We start from the raw sequence: 19,390 nt of genomic DNA, 5'->3' as shown, positions 1-19,390 counted from the left end.
CAAATCCTGACGTGTAGTATGCCTTAATCCATATCTCTGATTATTGGGTCCGGGAAGGGCTTTCGACTCATTATCCTCTGTGGACGGAGACGCATTAGGAGGAGAGGGGGAGGCAGAGGAGGAAAAGAAAGACGGATGGAGATATAGAGAGAAATGCTCTCTGTGTTGTGTACACAGTATATCTCTCTCTGAATGGAGATGAGTTTAGACAGCTCCCCTCCGTGCCTCGTATGGGAGAGTGAATTAGAGGTTGTGTCCCAAATGGCATCCTGTTCCCTATATAGTGTACTACTTTTGACCAGGGCTCATATAAGGCTCTGCTTAAAAGTAGGTGCTGGGCCCTGGTCAGAATTAGTGCACTATGTATGAATTGGGTGCAATTTAGAATGCATTCAGGTATCTTTCCCTCTCAGTAAGAGAAACAGACAGCGTTTGTACGAATACCACTGTTTCTTGTTAACGGAGTTAAGTTCTCGCTGTACTAGTTAACCTTTTTACTGCAGTGGGTTAAGTCAGGGCCACACAGAGCGTTTCTTGGTAGTCTTAAACAAATGTACTTTGAAACAAAAGTATACACCTCACACACATGGTTATGGGCTTAAACAAAAGAGAACAGCTCTACCATGTCAGATATAGAGTTGAAATGTATTCCATTTTGAGTTTGCATCCCAATATTTCACTTTATATACACTACATGTCCAAAGTATGTGGACACCCCCTCAAATGAGTGGATTTGGATATTTCAGCCACACCCATTGCTGACAGGTGTTTTAAAAATTGAGCACACAGCCATGCAATCTCCATAGACACATTAGCAGTAGCCCGTGTTGAAGTGGTGTAAAGCTTGCCGCCATTGGACTGGAGCAGTGGAAACGCGTTCTCCGGAGGGATGAATCACGCTTCACCATCTGGCAGTCCGACAGACGACTCTGGTTTTGGCGGATGCCAGGAGAACGCTACCTGTCCGAATGCCTAGTGGTAACTGTAATGTTTGGTGGAGGAGGAATAATGGTCTGGGGCTGTTTTTCATGGTTCAGGCTAGGCCCCTTAGTTCTGGTGAAGGGAAATCTTAACGCTACAACATACAGTGACATTCTAGACAATTCTGTGCTTCTAACTTTGAGGTAACAGTTTAGGGAAGCCTTTTTCCTGTTTCAGCATGACAATTCCCCCGTGCACAAAGCGAGGTCAATACAAAAATGGGTTGTCGAGATCGGTGAGGAAGAACTTGACTTGCCTGCGCAGCACCCTGAGCTCAAATATCATCAAACACCTTTGGGATGAATTGGAACGCCGACTACAAGCCAGGCCTAATCGCCCAACACCAGTGCCCGACCTCACTAATGCTCTTGTGGCTGAATGGAAGCAAGTCCCCGCAGCAATGTTCCAACATCTAGTGGAAAGCCTTTGCAGAATAGTGGAGGCTGTTATAGCAGCAAAGGGGGGGAGGGGGGGGGATCAACGCTACATTAATGCCCATGATTTTAGAATGAGATGTTTGACGAGCAGGTGTCCACATACTCTGGCCATGTAGTGTACATCACCGAAGACTGAAATCTAACAAAACCGGTTGACATAAAAACACAGGATTTTCTGCATGTAAAAAAATAATAATAATAAAAAAAAATGTTTATGAATTATTTTTCATTATGAAAAATAACATTCCACACCTGATGCCACAAGCTGGCAATTTTGGTATTTTTACTGGAGGAAAGGGGTAGCTGCAGGAATACTTTGGGATTTTGTCAACAAGGCCCTTTTTTATCTACTCCACCAGAGTCCGAGGAACCTGTGGATACCATTTTTATGTGTCTGTGTCCCGTATAAAGAAAGTCAGGAAAGTCAACGCTAACTAGTATTAGAACAATGACTGGACGTCTATGGGTATCCGCTAGCATGCTAGCGACATCCTTTAAACCGCACCCAGAGACATACAAATGGCATCCACGAAGTTCATCTGACTGTGGGGAAGTAGATCAAAGGGCCTCGTTGCCAAAATCCTGAAGTATCCCTTTAATGTCAGACCACTGCAGGCACAGCAGGACACACACACAGGAGTCACAACCAAAGCAGAGAGAGACACCGCAGGGGCTGGAGTGGGTGGCTGGTAGGCTGATGCTTTGGAACCAACTGACTTTGCTCAAAATGTCACCACCTTTTTAGATGTAGAAACGCCGAGAACACTCGTCACAGTACGGAGCGGAGCAGCGTAGAAATAGAGTAGCATAGAACAGTACGGCATGGTCTGACACAGCATGCATGTCTAAAGTGCTCTAAAAGTGTCTCAGCGGGGTTCTACAGGATGAGGATATGGGGCTTCAGAGTGGCTTAATGGAGCTTTGTCAGCAGGCTAGTTCGGCCTCGCTGCCTTTACCCATCTCCGATCTGTGAGCGCCGAGACATACAAGTTTGAAGAAATACAACAGCTCTGTTTTGATCTCACCCCAGACAGACAAACACAGTGACGCTCACAGCACTGAGCAGTGTGTGCGCTTGGGCTTAAAAGGAGCGAATGGGCGAGAAAGCATACAGAAAGAGGTAGGGAGGTAGGTAGGGTGATGGGGAGAGAGAAGAGCAATGGGCTGCTGTGCAGGATGTACAGCTCTCTGCAGCTCTCTTCTCTCTCTCTCATATTGTGTGTGGGAGGTGAGTCCGATAGATGACTATCTACCTACGGGACAAGTTGCTCTGCTCTCTCTGTACAGTACCCTGGGATGAAGGAGGAGTGGAGAGAGAGCGGGCTGGTTGAAGTGCTTTGATTTCCTCTTACATCCCATAAGAGCGGCTCTTTTTTTTTTTTAGCTAGGAGTGACCCTGCGTGGGTGTGTGTGGCCTTCCGCGATAAGAGGATGACTCGTAGCGTGGTGTGTGTGTTGGAGCAGAGAGGGTAGCGTTGAGCAAAATGGAAAAGGGAGGTGAAACAATATACGCCTCTCTTTGATGTTAAAAACAGTCCATCTCCTGCCCGCTTGCATTCTGCTCAGCAGCTCCCCAGGCCGTGTTTTTAAACCGAAGTCATGTTTACAGTTCCCCAGAGACCAGCCATACATCTCTCCGGCAGGCACCACTACCCCCACGGTTCGTGTGGAAGGATACAGTAACCACTGCACTTTGACCTCTGCCCTCTCCTCTGTCAGATAATGTATGGATTGGTGGGCAGTATGCTTTCACTGTATGTCGCTCTGGATTGGAGCCTCTGTTAAATGTCTTTTAAATAGAACCATTTTAATTGTGCGGGCGGAAGGGTGTCTGATTTGGTGTCTTAATATTCTGATTCATATGTTTTTGGGGAATGTATCTCCCCTGTGAGTGTAAACTACGTGTTCTTGATAAAGAACCCAAAAGCTATTCAACTTGAGGATATGTTTGATCTAACTCCCCAATACAAGAGAACGATTACAATAGGGAAACCGTCCATCAAAGACTTCTGAAAAGTATTTCTGAAGGGGGAAAACGGCTCGAAGAAGTGTCCCATAGGGAAACACCGAGACATTAGTGTGTTCGGTTGTTCCCCCCCCAAAAATCCTGCTTTTTATCCCCCCCCCCATGTTTAAACTCACCTCTCTCTGTTTCTACCCCCATCTCTCTCTCCCTACACCCCTTCCTCCCTCTCTCTCCCTACACCTCTTCCTCCCTCTCTCTCCCTACACCTCTTCCTCCCTCTCTCTCCCTACACCTCTTCCTCCCTCTCTCTCCCTACACCTCTTCCTCCCTCTCTCTCCCTACACCTCTTCCTCCCTCTCTCTCCCTACACCCCTTCCTCCCTCTCTCTCCCTACACCCCTTCCTCCCTCTCTCTCCCTACACCTCTTCCTCCCTCTCTCTCCCTACACCTCTTCCTCCCTCTCTCTCCCTACACCTCTTCCTCCCTCTCTCTCCCTACACCTCTTCCTCCCTCTCTCTCCCTACACCTCTTCCTCCCTCTCTCTCCCTACACCCCTTCCTCCCTCTCTCTCCCTACACCTCTTCCTCCCTCTCTCTCCCTACACCTCTTCCTCCCTCTCTCTCCCTACACCCCTTCTTCCCTCTCTCTCCCTACACCTCTTCCTCCCTCTCTCTCCCTACACCCCTTCTTCCCTCTCTCTCCCTACACCCCTTCTTCTCTCTCTCCCTACACCTCTTCCTCCCTCTCTCTCCCTACGCCTCTTCCTCCCTCTCTCTCCCTACGCCTCTTCCTCCCTCTCTCTCCCTACGCCTCTTCCTCCCTCTCTCTCCCTACGCCTCTTCCTCCCTCTCTCTCCCTACGCCTCTTCCTCCCTCTCTCTCCCTACGCCTCTTCCTCCCTCTCTCTCCCTACGCCTCTTCCTCCCTCTCTCTCCCTACGCCCCTTCCTCCCTCCCTCTCTCTCCCTACGCCCCTTCCTCCCTCTCTCTCGCTCTGCAGGAGGTCCATGAGATTCTGAGAGAGTACGAGCTCAAGTACTGCTTTGTGGACCGCAATAAAGGGACAGGTAAACCAAACCCACCTCCCACTTCTCCAAACCATCACCATCCTCTTCAGTTCACAGAGCAAACACACCATGTCTGTCCAGTCACCTTTCCCGGGGAGTCAAGTTAAAGGGGATACCTATACATAGAGGAGAGCGAGAGCCAAACACCCGAAATCGAATACCGTTTTGAAATGCGGATCTGCAAACAGCTGAGATAGCAGAGGGCAACATGTCATGGGGTTGAAGGTATTTAATGGCTGATGAGAGCTTAATGTGAAATGGCCTTATCCACTGTGTGTGTGTGTGTGTTATCCACGGCTCACGTCACACGGTTAATTATTCCAACAGACCGCTGTGTCAAGGGTAGGATGGCTCCTGAAGTAGCAGTAGAAGGAAGGACGTCAGAGACAGTTCTCTATCTTTCCTTACTGCAATTCATTTTCTTAACACAGATCCCTTGGTGATATTTTGACAGCTCCACTTTCCTTCTCTCTCTACTCCTCTCTCTTTATTCTCTCTCTCTTTTGCTCTCTCTCTCATTCTCTTTCTCTCTCTACTGTTTCACTCTCTCTCTTCTCTTTCTCTCTCTACTGTTTCACTCTCTCTCTCTCTCATTCTCTTTCTCTCTCTACTGTTTCACTCTCTCTCATTCGCTTTCTCTCTACTGTTTCACTCTCTCTCTTTCTCTCTCTCTTCCTTTTTCTCTCTCTCTCTCTCTCTCTTTCTCTCTCTCTTTCTCTCTCTCTTTCTCTCTCTCTCTCTCTTTCTCTCTCATTCTCTTTCTCTCTCTACTGTTTCACTCTCTCTCATTCGCTTTCTCTCTCTCTCTCTCTCTCTCTCTCTCTCTCTCTCTCTCTCTCTCTCTCTCTCTCTCTCTCTTTCAAATCAATAGATGTCCATGCTTTAAATAGCTTTAGCTCATTTTAGAGAAGGTAGCAAGTTGCAGAACTTGATGTGTTAGTGGAATTCTAATGACTGCCCTTTTGAATTAAAAGACGGAGACAGAACTATTTTTAATCAAAATCTCAGTTGAAAGTGGGGGAACTTGAAAGAGATTGTCAGGACGAGGGAGAGAGAGCGAGACCAATCAACCTGCACATGTCCTCTACTGTATGCTTTTTGTTATCGTTCAACGTATGGTTATTTCAGCTCTTGGTTATTGTTGTTCCCGTTGACCATTTTGATTCTTATTATTTTCATATTGTAAATGGCCAAAGTAAGCTTTGGCAATATATTGTTACGTCATGCAGAGAGAGAGAGAGAGATTTCTACTGTGATCACTATCTATCTGGAGATATTCACGTTATAATACCACATCACAGCAGCACAGTAGTGTTATCTCTGAGGCCAGGACCAGTATTGTCAAGATCGGTCATCTTTAACATCAGACACAGTGAGTCAATCACAGCTCCCCCAGAAAGGATCTGACAGCATTTGAACTCTGTCATCAATCTTTGTCTATCACAGAGAGAATCTCTGTAGGTGTTTGTGTGTTATGGTGTTCCAGAATAGCTGACTGAGGAGTCGGCACATCACAACGTGTTCACCCCAAGCCTGATTAGCAGGTGTTACACTGTAACCTTCCCCTTGTCAATCACCATCTCTCCAACCACCAATACCCAGACACCCCTCTCGCCCCTCCCCAGGCCACACTGTGGGCAATCCTGGAAGACCCCTTGTAGATTTACCCCCCCCCCCCCGCCTCCCGAGGTAGCAGTGTGCAATGGGAGAATCTTGTGTCCTGTTGACCAATCAAATCCAATTGTATTGGTCACATACACAAGGTTAGCAGATGATAATGTGAGTAGCGAAATGTGTGAGCTTCTAGTTGAGTGAGATGTGTGGTGTGCTTGGCCTGACTCTTGCTATCGATCAGCAGCAGTTGGTTATTCTTGTGGTGAGAGATGATCTCCTGGAGACTACAGAAAAACTCCTGGTTCTTCTTGCCCGCCTTTCCGAGGGCGTAGCTGTGCGTCTCCTCTAGAAAGCGGATGGGGATGTTATAGACCTTCTGTCTGTATAGGACAGCCAGTGTGTAGGGCTGACGGGCGTTCTGGGCTGAACTGTAACGTATCAGGAATGCCCCCTCCTTGTTGATCTGCAGTAAGAAGTCCTCAGCAGTCTTTCTATCGCAGTTTCCAGCGAACCACTCTTTCTCCTGCATGGTGGTCTTCATACCAGGGGGAGAAACTGCTGCAGTAGAGTGTATAACAGGAGGGGGAGGAGGGATTGGTTTGGGTTCCTTTAGTGATGCAGGGAGGGGGGATTTGATGCCCAGGGTGGGTGGGGCCAGTTTGTCAGGGAACATGGAGTGCCTGATATCAGGGGGAGGAGCTGTCTTTGCCTCATTGACCAATAGAGAACTAGACTTGGCTCTGGGCACTGGAGGTTTTATGGGCATGGGGGGGGGGGGGGGGGGGGGGGGGGGGGGGGGGGGGCTGCTGTCTTGGGTGGGAGGGGCATCCTCATGGGCCCACGAGGAACAGGGGGGCAAGCCGCTGTGGCTCTAGACACAGGTCATCACTGTCTACCTGGATCCTAATGAAGGACAGGAAGGGAACATGGAGTGCCTGATATCAGGGGGAGGAGCTGTCTTTGCCTCATTGACATCTGTAGCACGCACTCCAGCAGGTATATCTCTCTGGTCACTCCCAAAACCAGTTCTTCCTTTGGCCGTCTCTCCTTCCAGTTCTCTTCTGCCAATGACTTCCTCTGCAGGTGGTGGGGGAGAGGCAAACTTCTTAGGAATAGACTTCTTCCCTGGCTTCTCCTTCCTATCTACCTCAGGCGGTTTCTTGGTGTTGGGGTCAATGTAGAACTCCTCAGGGTGAGGCTGCTGTTTCAATGCTTTGCCCATGTGCTCCATCTTGGCTGGCCTTGGTGGTGCAGCTGCCTGTCTTTTGGGGAGAACAGGATTGGACCGCTCTGACGTCCTCTCCAAATAGACATTCTCTTCCACATGTCTGGAAGGAACCTTCATCGCGGGTCTCTCACAGGGGGGCGCCTCATACGTGTCCCCATCCTCTTCATCAAACTCATCTTCCGGCCACCCACCATACCCCGCATTGTTCTCTAGCCCTTTGGGTGGCGTTGGGAGGCCCACTGTGTAGAATCTTTAATTTTCAAAAGAAACTCATTGTCATGATTCAGGTGTCTCTCTCTTCTCAAATCCTGAGGAAATTCATTTGTTGCTGGCCTCACATGCAAATAGGCTATAGAGAAAGACAAAGTGACTAGTGATCAATTTATTAAAGTGGCCAATGGTTAGAGTCTGTATGTTGACAGCAGCCTCTCTGTGTTAGGGCTGGCTCTTTAACAGTCTGATGGCCTTGAGATAGAAGGTGTTTTTCCGTCTCTCAGTCCCAGCTTTGATGCACCTGTATTGACCTCACCTTCTGGATGATAGCGGGGTGAACAAGCAGTGGCTTGGGTGGTTGTTGTCCTTGATGATCTTTTTGATCTTCCTGTGACATCTGGTGCTGTAGGTGTCCTCGAGGGCAGGTAGTTTGCCCCCGGAGATGTGTTATGCAGACCGCACCACCCTCTGGAGATCCATGCGGTTGTGGGCGGTGCAGTTGCCGTACCAGGCGGTGATACGGTCCGACAGGATTCTCTCAATTGTAAAAGTTTGAGGGTTTTAGGTGACAAGCCAAATTTCTTCAGCCTCCTGAGTTTGAAGAGGCACTGTTGCGCATTCTTCACTACACTGTCTGTATGGGTGGACCGTTTCAGTTTGTCCGTGATGTGTACGCTGAGGAACTTAACTTTCGATGTGGATAGGGGGTGCTCCCTCTGCTGTTTCCTGAAGTCCACGATCATCTCATTTGTTTTGTTGATGTTGAGTGAGAGGTTGTTTTCTTGACACCAGACTCCGAGGGCTCTCACCTCCTCCCTGTATGCTGTCTCATCGTTGTTGGTAATCAGGCCTACTACTGTTTTCTCGTCTGCAAACTTCATGATTGAGTTAGAGGCATGCTTGGCCACGCAGTCATGGGTGAACAGGGAGTACAAGAGGGGGCTGAGCACGCATCCTTGTGGGGTCCCAGTGTTGAGGATCAGCGAAGTGAAGATGTTGTTTCCTACCTTCACCACCTGGGGGCGGCCCGTCAGGAAGTCCAGGACCCAATTGCACAGGGCGGCTTGAGACCCAGGGCCTCAAGCTTAATGATGAGCTTGGAGGGTACTATGGTGTTGAATGCTGAGCTGTAGTCAATGAACAGCGTTCTTACATAGGTATTCCTCTTGTCCAGATGGGATAGGGCAGTGTTCTGTGTGATGGTGATTGCATTGTCTGTGGACCTGTTGAGGCGGTATGCAAACTGAAGTGGGTCTAGGGTGGCAGGTAAGGTGGAGGTGATATGATCCTCGACTAGTCTCTCAAAGCACTTCATGACGACAGAAGTGAGTGCTACGGGCGATAGTCATTTAGTTCACTTATCTTTGCCTTCTTGGGTACAGGAACAATGGAGGCCATCTCGTAGCATGTGGGGACAGCAGTCTGGGATAGGGAGTCTGGGACAGTCCTTGGTAGCGGGCTGCGTTGGTGGCACTGTATTATCCTCAATGCAGGCAAAGAAGTTGTTTAGTTTGTCTGGAAGCAAGACGTCGGTGTCCGTGAGGTGTCTTGTTTTCTTTTTGTAGTCCGTGATTGCCTGTAGACCCTGCCATATACGTCTCGTGTCTGAGCTGTTGAATTGTGACTCCACTTCATCCCTATACCGACATTTCGCTTGTTTGATTGCCTTGTGGAGGGAATAACTACACTGTTTATATTTAGCCATATTCCCAAAAATATTTCCATGGTTAAATGTGGCCATCTATCCACGGTTTCTGGTTAGGGTAGGTTATAATAGTCACAGTGGGTACAACATGTCCAATGCACTTCCTTATAAACTCACTCAGCGAATCAGTGTATGAATCGATATTATTCTCTGAGGAAGCCCGGAACATTTCCCAGTCCACGTGATCAAAACAATCTTGAAGTGTGGGTTCTGATTGGTCAGACCAGCGTTGAATGGTTCTTGTCACGGGTACATCCTGTTTGAGTTTCTGCAGGAGTAAAATTAAGTTGTAGTCGGATTTGCAGAAGGGAGAGCGGGGGAGGGCCTTGCATGCATAGCGGAAGTTAGAGTAGCAGTGATCCAGTATATTGCCCGTGCTACAATCAATATGCTGATAGAATTTAGGTAGCCTAGTTCTCAAATTTGCTTTGTTAAAATCCCCAGATACAATAAATGCAGCCTCAGGTTATATGGTTTCCAGTTTACATAGAGTCCATGGGCCGCCGTGGTATCTGCTTGAGGGGGGACATTCTAGGTCAGGTGAACAAAAGGGCTTGAGTTCCTGTATGTTGTTATGATTACACCATGAGTCATTAATCATGAAGCATACATCCCCGCCCTTCTTCTTCCCAGAGAGATGTGTATTTCTTTCGGCACAACTCATGAAGAAACCCGGTGTCTGTTCCGACTCCGACAACATATCCCGAGAGAGCCATGTTTCCGGGAAGCAGAGAATGTTACAATCTCTCACGTCTCTCTGGAAGGCAACCCTTGCCCTAATTTCGTCTACCTTGTTGTCTAACGACTGGACATTAGCGGGTAATATACTCGGAAGCGGTGGGTGGTGTGCACGCCTTCGAAGTCTGACCAGGAGTCCGCTCCGCCTACCTCTTCTGCGGTGACATTGTTTTTGGGTTGACCTCTGGGCCCTCCAATGTCCTAGGCGGTGGTGCGAATAAAGGATCCGCTTCGGGAAAGTCTTACTCCTGGTCGTAATGTTGGTAAGTTGACGTTGCCTTTATATCCAGTAGTTCTAATAAGGCTTGAGATTTTCTGAGCTAATTATGTAAGAAATAATACCTATAAAAAAAACTCATTAGTTTCCTAAGGATTCGAAGCCACCGTTGCTGTTGGTGCCATCTTGCATCTTGCCATTCTCTGCCTGTTCCCACCGCCCCTCACCCTTGTGTGGTCTCTAGGTTGTTGGATGTGTGAGCGCTGAGGAGGGGTCTTATATCTCTGTGCCGTGTGGGGGATCTTATGTCTCTCTACATTGTGGAGAATTCCCTAATTAGAGGTGTAGTGGGTTGAATGTGAGCCCCGTGATCCAACTCTCGGGCCCCTCAAACTCTCCAGGCTTGTCACCTCACAGACCGCCAGCTCCGTTCTTAGGTCAGGGTCCCGCTTGGAGACACAGTGATCTCTCCAGTCCACACACCAACTCATAGAAGTGCAGAGTTTGACATGGAGAGAGAAAGAAAGATGATAGACGACAATAAAGAAGGGATAGGATAAATAAAGGGAAAGGTGAGAGGGATTGTGTGTGTGCTTGTGATTGTATATATTGTATGTGTGTGTCCTTATGTGTTTAAACTATATAGTGAGTATATGAATATGTTATGGAGCCTGAATAGTTCTCCTCCACTCAAGAAAAAAATTGGCTTCATCTAGCTTGATCCCTGCCTTAAACTGCATTCAGCCCCCCCACACACAAGCACAAATCCTCCCCCCTATTCCCCATCTTCCTCAGCACCATACCAAAGAACACAGGGCCATTAAAGGACTCAAACCATCGTAAATCACCAGATAACGAGTGTACATTACTCACCATTCATCTCCTGCCGCGTGTGTGTACAAACTCAAGTGTACGCGTAATGCTGAATTAGCCGAACAGCATGTTTCGTTTGGATGTAATATCTATCGTTGTAAGTATGGGGTGTAAATTTAATCTTCCCTTTGGGGAAATGGTGAAACAGATTTTATGTGATTTTTATTGGGCCATGGTTTTAATTGGTGTGAAACACTAGCTTGGCTTCAAATGGCACCCTATTCACTATTTAGTGTTTTACTTTACTCTGGTCAGAAGTAGGGCACTATATAGGAAATAGGGTGCCGTTTGGGATGCAAGACACTGTCGTATAATATATTCCCCGCGCTGATTGTGGGATGCAGATGGCTTGGACAGCCTTGGACAGCCCTGAAACACGGGCTACTCAATAGGGATTGTTTTTCTGGGTGAAATAAGTGGTATGTGTCAGAGAATTCCTGGAAATGACAATTGCGCAATGATTCCTTTTGGAAGAAAACAACAGGGAGTGAATTCAAAGGACTGTCATATCTTGTTTTGCAGCCGGTCTCTCTTGCCTGGAGGAGGCTAGCTCCAGTGTGGGAGAAAGAGAGTGGACTAGTGTGTGTATGGGAGGGCTGATTAGGTTCCCAACCCCTTGCCTATTACCAATAACTGAGATGTATGTCTGTTCAATCTGTCACATCAAATCCGTACCCATATAGATATCTCATATCTTAGTGCTTATGTGTGCACGTCTGTGTCCCTGTCTCTGTGTCCCCTTCTCTCTCTCTGAGGATTTGCTCCAGGACGTCTCTCAGAAGTTGGTAGCCTCTTTAGGTAATGAGGGGTATATCTCCCTCCTCCCCTGTGTAAATGTTACTCTACCTTTGCTTCAGTGCACCCACCGTGCAAGTTAGAGCGCTGCGCGGCGTTGTGTAACTGTCCGCTGGGATGACAATGGAAGGGGTCAGCAGGGGGATCCTGGCCACACAATGGGCCTTCTGTGTGAGCCGATTACCGTCCCCATAATGGAGACACTGCACTCAATAGAAAAAGGGTTCCAGAAGTGATCTTCAGCTGTCCCCGTATGATAACTCTTTTTGGTTCCAGGTGTTACCTTCTAAATAAACAGAGTAAAACACTCACGAACACTTAGTAAAGCTCAAACCGAGTTTATTCCCCCAAAGGGTCGGACAGCTGCACAGACAAGGACATGGTTCCACCAGTGGGAGTATATATACCCCAATTTGGGTGGAGTATCCTCCTTCTCTCTAAACATTACATCTTTATTGCTAGGCAAGAAGTTAAGTGATGCGGACAATAAACTCTTCCTTCTCCCTTAATGTGACCTGAACTGACCTCGGCCCCCATTCCTCACTAAACCACATCTCTCCACCCTTATCAGTGCCGGCAACCATGCGATTGCCTTTCCGTTACTAAGTACATTCCAAGCTTAATTGCCTGCACCATATACATTGCTCCTACAGATAACTATTAACTTCCGGTTTAGAAACCAGACTATGGCACTCAATATTTTTTATTTCAACTTTATTTAACCAGGTAGGCTAGTTGAGAACAAGTTCTCATTTACAACTGCGACCTGGCCAAGATAAAGCAAAGCAGTGCGACACAAACAACAACACAGAGTTACACATGGAATAAACAAGCATACAGTCAATAACACAATAGAAAAAAAAGAATGTCTATATACAGTGTGTGCAAATGGCGTGAGCAGGTTAGGCAATATATAGGCCATAGTAGCAAAGTAATTACAATTATAGATAGATGATAGATGTGCAGATGATGATGCCAAGTAGAAATACTGGTGTGCAAAAGAGCAGAAAAGTAAATCAAAACAATATGGGGATGAGGTAGGTAGATTGGATGGGCTATTTACAGATGGGCTATGTAAAGCTGCAGCGATCGGTTAGCTGCTCAGATAGCTGATGTTTAAAGTTAGTGAGGGAAATAAATCTCCAGCTTCAGCGATTTTTGCAATTCATTCCAGTCATTGGCAGCAGAGAACTGGAAGGAAAGGCGGCCAAAGGAGGTGTTGGCTTTGGGGATGACCAGTGCAATATACCTGCTGGAGCGCGTGCTACGGGTGGGTGTCTTTATCGTGACCAGTGAGCTGAGATAAGGTGGAGCTTTACCTAGCAGAGACTTATAGATGACCTGGAGCCAGTGGGTCTGGTGACGAATATGTAGCGAGGACCAGCCAACGAGCGCATACGGGTCGCAGTGGTGGGTAGTATATGGGGCTTTGGTGACAAAATGGATGGCACTGTGATAGACTACATCCAGTTTGCCGAGTAGAGTGTTGGAGGCTATTTTGTTAATGACATCGCTGAAGTCGAAGATTGTCAGTTTTACGAGGGTATGTAATATTTCAATAGGAGATCTGACAATGAACAACATTTCAAGTTTAGGAGTCAGAACCCATCACAGGTAAAACACTTTTTGTTCCAGGTAGAATTCTTTTGGGTTTGATGTAAAAAGGATTCCCTAGGGCAGTGGCTCAGATAAAAAGAAAAGAAAAACATATTTATATATTTTTACATTAACCTAATAAAAACAGTTCTGTAGGAATGAGGTTTGGGCAGTAGCCCTAATACATTATCACAGCGTATTGGCTATGTGCCGCCTAACAATATTGTTCTTCTGAGACCATATTATATTTTAAAACTCAAGTTTTGATAATAAAATAGATCAGTTGGTAAAAGAGCTTTTATAATAAATTGAAATAATTAGCATATTATTCGTTTTTTTTGTTGTTGACTGGATTGATGGTACCTGCATCTGATGGTCATGGTGATTTCAATATAACTGGGAACTCTGGAAAAACAAGGTCAAATCATGACCTCGCTGAACTTCAAGATGGAACATCCGAGCTCTACACTCTTAGAAAAAAGGGTTATTCGGCTGTCACCATAGGAGAACCCTTTTGGTTCCAGGTAGAACACTCTGTTGAAAGGGTTCTACATGGAACTGAAAAGGGTTCTACCTGGAACCAAAATGGGTTATTCAAATGGTTCTCCTATGGGGACAGCCGAAGAACCCTTTTAGGTTCTACATAGTACCTAAGAGTGTAGAAAGATGCCTAAGTTTCTGAGTTTGATGACCGCACTGAAGTCAGAAGTTGGAGACTTCCCGAGTTCCCAGTTGTTTTGGCATTAGTCTCAGCTGCGGCAGGAAGAGAGCCGCAGATGGTCCCCCCCCCCCCATGAGACTGACCAGTGAGTGGGGACACCGTCTTCCACCTGATGGCGAAACTCAACAGGCACCGATGCCATGTATTCTTTGACAGTCTCTCTGGTCATGGTTTTAAAAGGTATGCAATCTTATATAATAATAATATATATAATCGTATATAGGCTAGTATCACAGTAACTTTGCTGTGGCTTGGGTCGTGGAAGCTGTAGGTAGGCACTGTGATTTGAGCTATCCGATTGGCCAGCGCAGTAGGCGCACTTGTTTTATCAACTGATCTCCCGCTCCGCTGGGTAGGAAATGGTTCAAAATGGGAACACTTTGCCTGCCTGGTGCCCAGGGCACCTGAATCGAGTGCACCTACCACCAATGGCGCAAGACGGGAAAGAAAAGGAGTGCAAGCCTTTTATCGTTGGATTTTCTACAGAAATGCTTGTTGATCGACTAGGAATACCATCAAGATCGACCGGTTGTTGACCACTACCCTAGGGAGTAGTCTTTCTACCTTTTCAAAGATTCCTAGATTTCAATGATCACATACAATTTCAGTATTGCTCCACGGTTAACGGTGTTTCTTTTAATATGTCGAGCTGACGATGGTCCCTGTATTTATACAGGATGTTTAGGAGAAATGTTCAGCTATATAGAGAGTGGAAGAGCAACAGTCTGCCAAGATAGCCAGTGTCAGTACATTGCTTGCGTCACAAACAACTGGCATCTCTGAGGAACGAGAGCTTGTATCCAATCTGGCAGCTAACACCATCTCATCATATAACCCAATGTACTGAAGCTCCATCCGGTTTCTACTTGCCAATTTACCTAAAGATGCAAAATATTTCCAGAACCACGGCTGTTTCTGAGAGAGCAGTGTTCTGACTCGCCCTTTCCCCTGTTTTCCAGAACGCCTATGTTCTTTTTTGTTATTAGCGTTATTACTACTGTAGAATGCAAACAATCCATTACGGGTGTACTTGTCTATGACTCAGCTCTAACTAACAATATGACTTGAGACCTCTCGGCCCTGTAGTTACCTCTGAGGACAACTGCAGGCAGACCTCTCTCTCTCTCTCTCTCTCTCTCTCTCTCTCTCTCTCTCTCTCTCTCTCCGTCTCTCCCATTTGCTTTCTTTGTTTCTCTCTCTCTATCTCTCTCCCCTCCCCCCATCTCTCACTCCATCGTCATCTGTCCATCTGTGTGCTGTGTGAGTCAGTATCTGTAAATGAGAGCAGCAGCCCACATGCCAGGCCGTGTGAGTTATGTGATTGATATCGCCAGGTTTGATCCCGCTCTGTAGCGAACTCATAGCTAGTTACATGTTCCCTGTTAAGTCGCTGTTACTGAACCTGGACAAAACGATGGTGTTATACTCTCTGGCATTATGGGAAAAAGGTGTGTGTGTGTGTGTGTGTGTGTGTGTGTCACATAACACTGTCTCATAGATTTGATTCTCTATTACACTTGCACCTAGTTTCATAGTATTTGATGGAGCTGTTTTTGCAGCTGTGTTTGGACACAGGAAGTCAATCCTCCTGTGGGGCTCTGTTCTCCTCTCTGTTGTTGCCTCTTCTTACAATAGTCACAGCTCAAGAGGTAGCAATTAGCCTTAGTGCTGTGTAGGTTGTTCATTAAGCTATTCGCCCCTACACCCCTTCTTAGTGCCCCAACAACACCTCTCCTCATTACACTGAAGAGCCTGTCTGGTTTAACTGGAGGTTGAGGTGATGATGACGGTGATGATGACGAAGGCCGCATTGGTAATGATAGTGAGAAAACAACAGTTGGCATAGGAACACTTGTTCACAGCCAGCCCAATCTGGTGTTATCTCCACAAACAGCAGGTGTGTGTGTGTGTGTGTGTGTTGTCTGACATGCACCACTGACAACATCCATCTATCCACCCACACACACACTGCGCTGACCCTTTTGCAGTGGGTTTAACAAAACCAACAGGCCTGAAGGCGTCACAAAAGACCCCGAGACCCAATCGTTGTGTGCTGCTTACCTGCCGTACAGGCAATATTTGACCCTTGAGGGCAGCTGTACCGTCAGATCTAGTTCTGGATCCTGTTTCGATCACTAGCACAGATGATAGTTCAGTTTCACTTCAGCCCCTCTGAACCCGTGTTTGGATTGTCTTGTTTTAGATAGAACTTCCCCTCAGAGAGTTTCTCCCTTCAGTGATCTGACCACACACTACGGCTGTGTCACACATGCCCCCCCTCTTCCTACGTAGTGCGCTGTATAGGGTAAAGGGTGCCATTCGGGACGGACCCTGTCAGTCTTAATTTTTTTTGGGGGGGGGGGAGTGGTTGAGTTTATTTTATAATTTTCTAACAAGGTACACGTACAAAACGACGCACTCAATTAAGAATCACAGAGGAGAAGCCTGCGACTTATTTCCGCCGTATCGTCAACAGCAGCAGGTCTACGTTGAGATTCGTATGTTCTCCATTCCCCTCAGTCCCCCCCGATCAGTTCTGACTGCCGTATCGTCAACAGCAGCAGGTCTACGTTGAGATTCGTATGTTCTCCATTCCCCTCAGTCCCCCCCGATCAGTTCTGACCTCCGTATCGTCAACAGTTTTCGCTCACCCTGGCCTTAGCTGTGGGTTTCCCCAGCACTGACCTTAAGACGATCGACAGTCTAAATTGGAGAGCAGACGGGCTTTATGTGTCCCCTATACCTCTCTAGAACGTCTCCGTCGCGTTATCGTGGCTAACAGACCTCATAGACAGGGCTAGTTTCAGCCTCTACCGAAAGGGGAAGGAAGCCATGTGTGATGTGGTGGGGGAGTGATACTTTTTCAGGTTGTGGTGGCATGGGTGTTAGACTTGATGGCGTGGTTCAGAGGTCTATTAGGGGACTTTATGGTCAGGATTTAGTTAGTGGAACACGCAGCGAGAGAGAGAGAGACACTGAAAGAAAGATGGCGATGTGCCGACATGGTACTAGTTAATGGTGGGTGCGAGAGACGGAATGATGGCGGAGATAGAGGGATGGAGAGCTGGGCCATAGGTGGGAGAGAGAAGAGGTTCCACTCACTGTGTGCATTAGCACTGGGCGGTGTGGTGGTCCACTTGAGCTTGAACAAGTCTTCCATCCCCCGCCCTGTGTGGGAGGGTAACCCACTCCCTGGCTACTCATGGTGGGGGGGGCTGTGAGGGGCTAGAGAGCCAGGGTCTGGGGGGGCTGAAGAGGCTGGAGCTGGGTGGGGGGCAGTAAGTGATGGAGTTGAGTGGAGAGTGTGGGTGGGTGGTTCGTATGCAGAAAGACAAAAGGCCAGGGTGCCTGACAAGAGTCATGCAAATTGAAGTGCTGCTCTGATTATCAGATTGAGACGACAGCGAAAATGTGTTCCCACTCTCTCTGTTAGTTGTCAGGTAGGGAGAGGAAAGAGATCGCAGGGCTACGGCATTGGGGAGGAAACACGATTGCCTCTGTGAAAGGGTTATACTTGAGTTGACCTCGCTGTGTTGACACGTGTCTGTTGCGTCTGTGTGCGTTTTATATCCAGATTGTGTGTGTGTTTGCGGAGAGACCGAAGAACCCTGTCTTTGCCTATTGTGATTGACATGCTGGAAGTCAGAAGGTAGGGCCAGTTTCGGGCTTTCGACGGCAACCAAAGGGTTTTTACGCTACAGCCTACAGGTCTAAAACCCTTGGACTGCCTTTCTAGCCGCGCCTCGCCTGTTGAAATGTGTTACCGTCTGTCAGCTGCGTTCAGAACGTGGCTAAGCGTGGCCGTAGGGTAGGAACAGAGAGGGGGTGCCATCTACACTATGGCATTGACAGGAGCATAGCAGGTGAACTAAACCACAGTGGTTCGACACAATAGACTCATAGACATTAGCTGTCCTCCTTAGCGCCTGTATCTCCTGTTTTTTTTTAATGAGCTACTTCCCGACGAACATGGCATGTGGAATTGTAGGCTTGGAGATGATTCCGCAAAGATTCCGTCTTTCTTTCTCTCCTTCTCCCCGTTCCCCTTACCGTACGACACGCTCCTTATAGAAATACAAATACCGAACGATCGCCGCCCCATAATTAAGAGCCTCTTTGTGTTTTTTGGAGCGCAACATTTGCCTGAAAAATCTGTCAGCAGACTCTGGACTGTGTCTGTATTATACCATTACTGTGTCAGCCTTTTAAGATGCTTTGAGCTCTCTCCCTCTCTCTCTCCACCTCCACCTACCCCTCTCTCTCTCTCTCTACCACCTCCACCTCCACCTACCCTCTCTCTCTCCACCTCCACCTACCCCTCTCTCTCTCCACCTCCACCTACCCCTCTCTCTCTCTCCACCTCCACCTACCCTCTCTCTCTCCACTACCCCTCTCTCTCTCCACTCCACCTACCCTCTCTCTCTCTCTCTCCACCTCCACCTACCTCTCTTCCTCAACCTCCACCTACCCTCTCTCTCTTCACCTCCACCTACCCTACTCTCTCTCCACCTCCACTACCCCTCTCTCACTTCCACCGGTCCACTACACTCTCTCTCTCTCCACCTCCACCTACCCCTCTCTCTCTCATCCACCGCCACCTACCCCTCTCTCTCTCCACCCTCGCACCTACCCCTCTCTCTCATCCACCTCCACCTCCCCTCTCTCTCTCCACCTCCACCTACCCTCTCTCTCTCCACCTCCACCTACCCCTCTTCTCTCTCCACCTCCACCTACCCCTCTCTCTCTCCCACCTCCACCTACCCCTCTCTCTCTCCCACCTCCACCTACCCCTCTCTCCTCCACCTCCCACCTACCCATCTCTCTCTCCCTCCACCTACCCTCTCATCTCTCTGCTTCCAACCTCCACCTAACCCCCTCTCTCTCTCTCTCCACCTCCACCTACCCCTCTAGCTCAGTCTCGCTCTCATCCACCTGCCACCTACCCCTCTCTCTCATCTCTCTCCACCTCCACCTACCCCTCTCTCTCTCTCTCTCACTTCTCTCCACCTCCACCTACCTCTCTCTCTCCACCTCCACCTACCCCTCTCTCTCCTCTCTCCACCTCCCACCTACCCTCTCTCTCTCTCCACCTCCACCTACCCCTCTCTCTCTCTCTCTCCACCTCCACCTACCCCTCTCTCTCTCTCTCCTCCACCTCCACCTACCCCCTCTCCTCTCTCTCTCCACCTCCACCTACCCCTCTCTCTCTCCACCTACCTCTCTCTCTCCACCTACCTCTCT

The 19,390-nt window shown here is 48.0% G+C and overlaps 1 protein-coding gene across 3 annotated transcripts in view; it reads left to right on the top strand.

The window, feature by feature from the left end:
* Nucleotides 1-19,390, top strand: part of LOC109898133 (ribonucleoprotein PTB-binding 2-like) — a 75,591-nt gene that overhangs the window by 14,042 nt on the left and 42,159 nt on the right. For all 3 annotated transcript variants that reach the window (XM_020492949.2, XM_031833660.1, XM_020492950.2), the window contains exon 2: nucleotides 4,383-4,449. In XM_020492949.2, coding sequence (XP_020348538.1) covers nucleotides 4,383-4,449 — 67 coding nt within the window. The remainder of the gene's footprint in view (nucleotides 1-4,382; nucleotides 4,450-19,390) is intronic.

This window comes from Oncorhynchus kisutch, linkage group LG10, assembly GCF_002021735.2.
Source record: "Oncorhynchus kisutch isolate 150728-3 linkage group LG10, Okis_V2, whole genome shotgun sequence".
NCBI lineage: Eukaryota > Metazoa > Chordata > Actinopteri > Salmoniformes > Salmonidae > Oncorhynchus > Oncorhynchus kisutch.
Note: the sequence above shows the minus strand (reverse complement) of the source record. Positions and strands in the feature narration are given on the sequence as shown.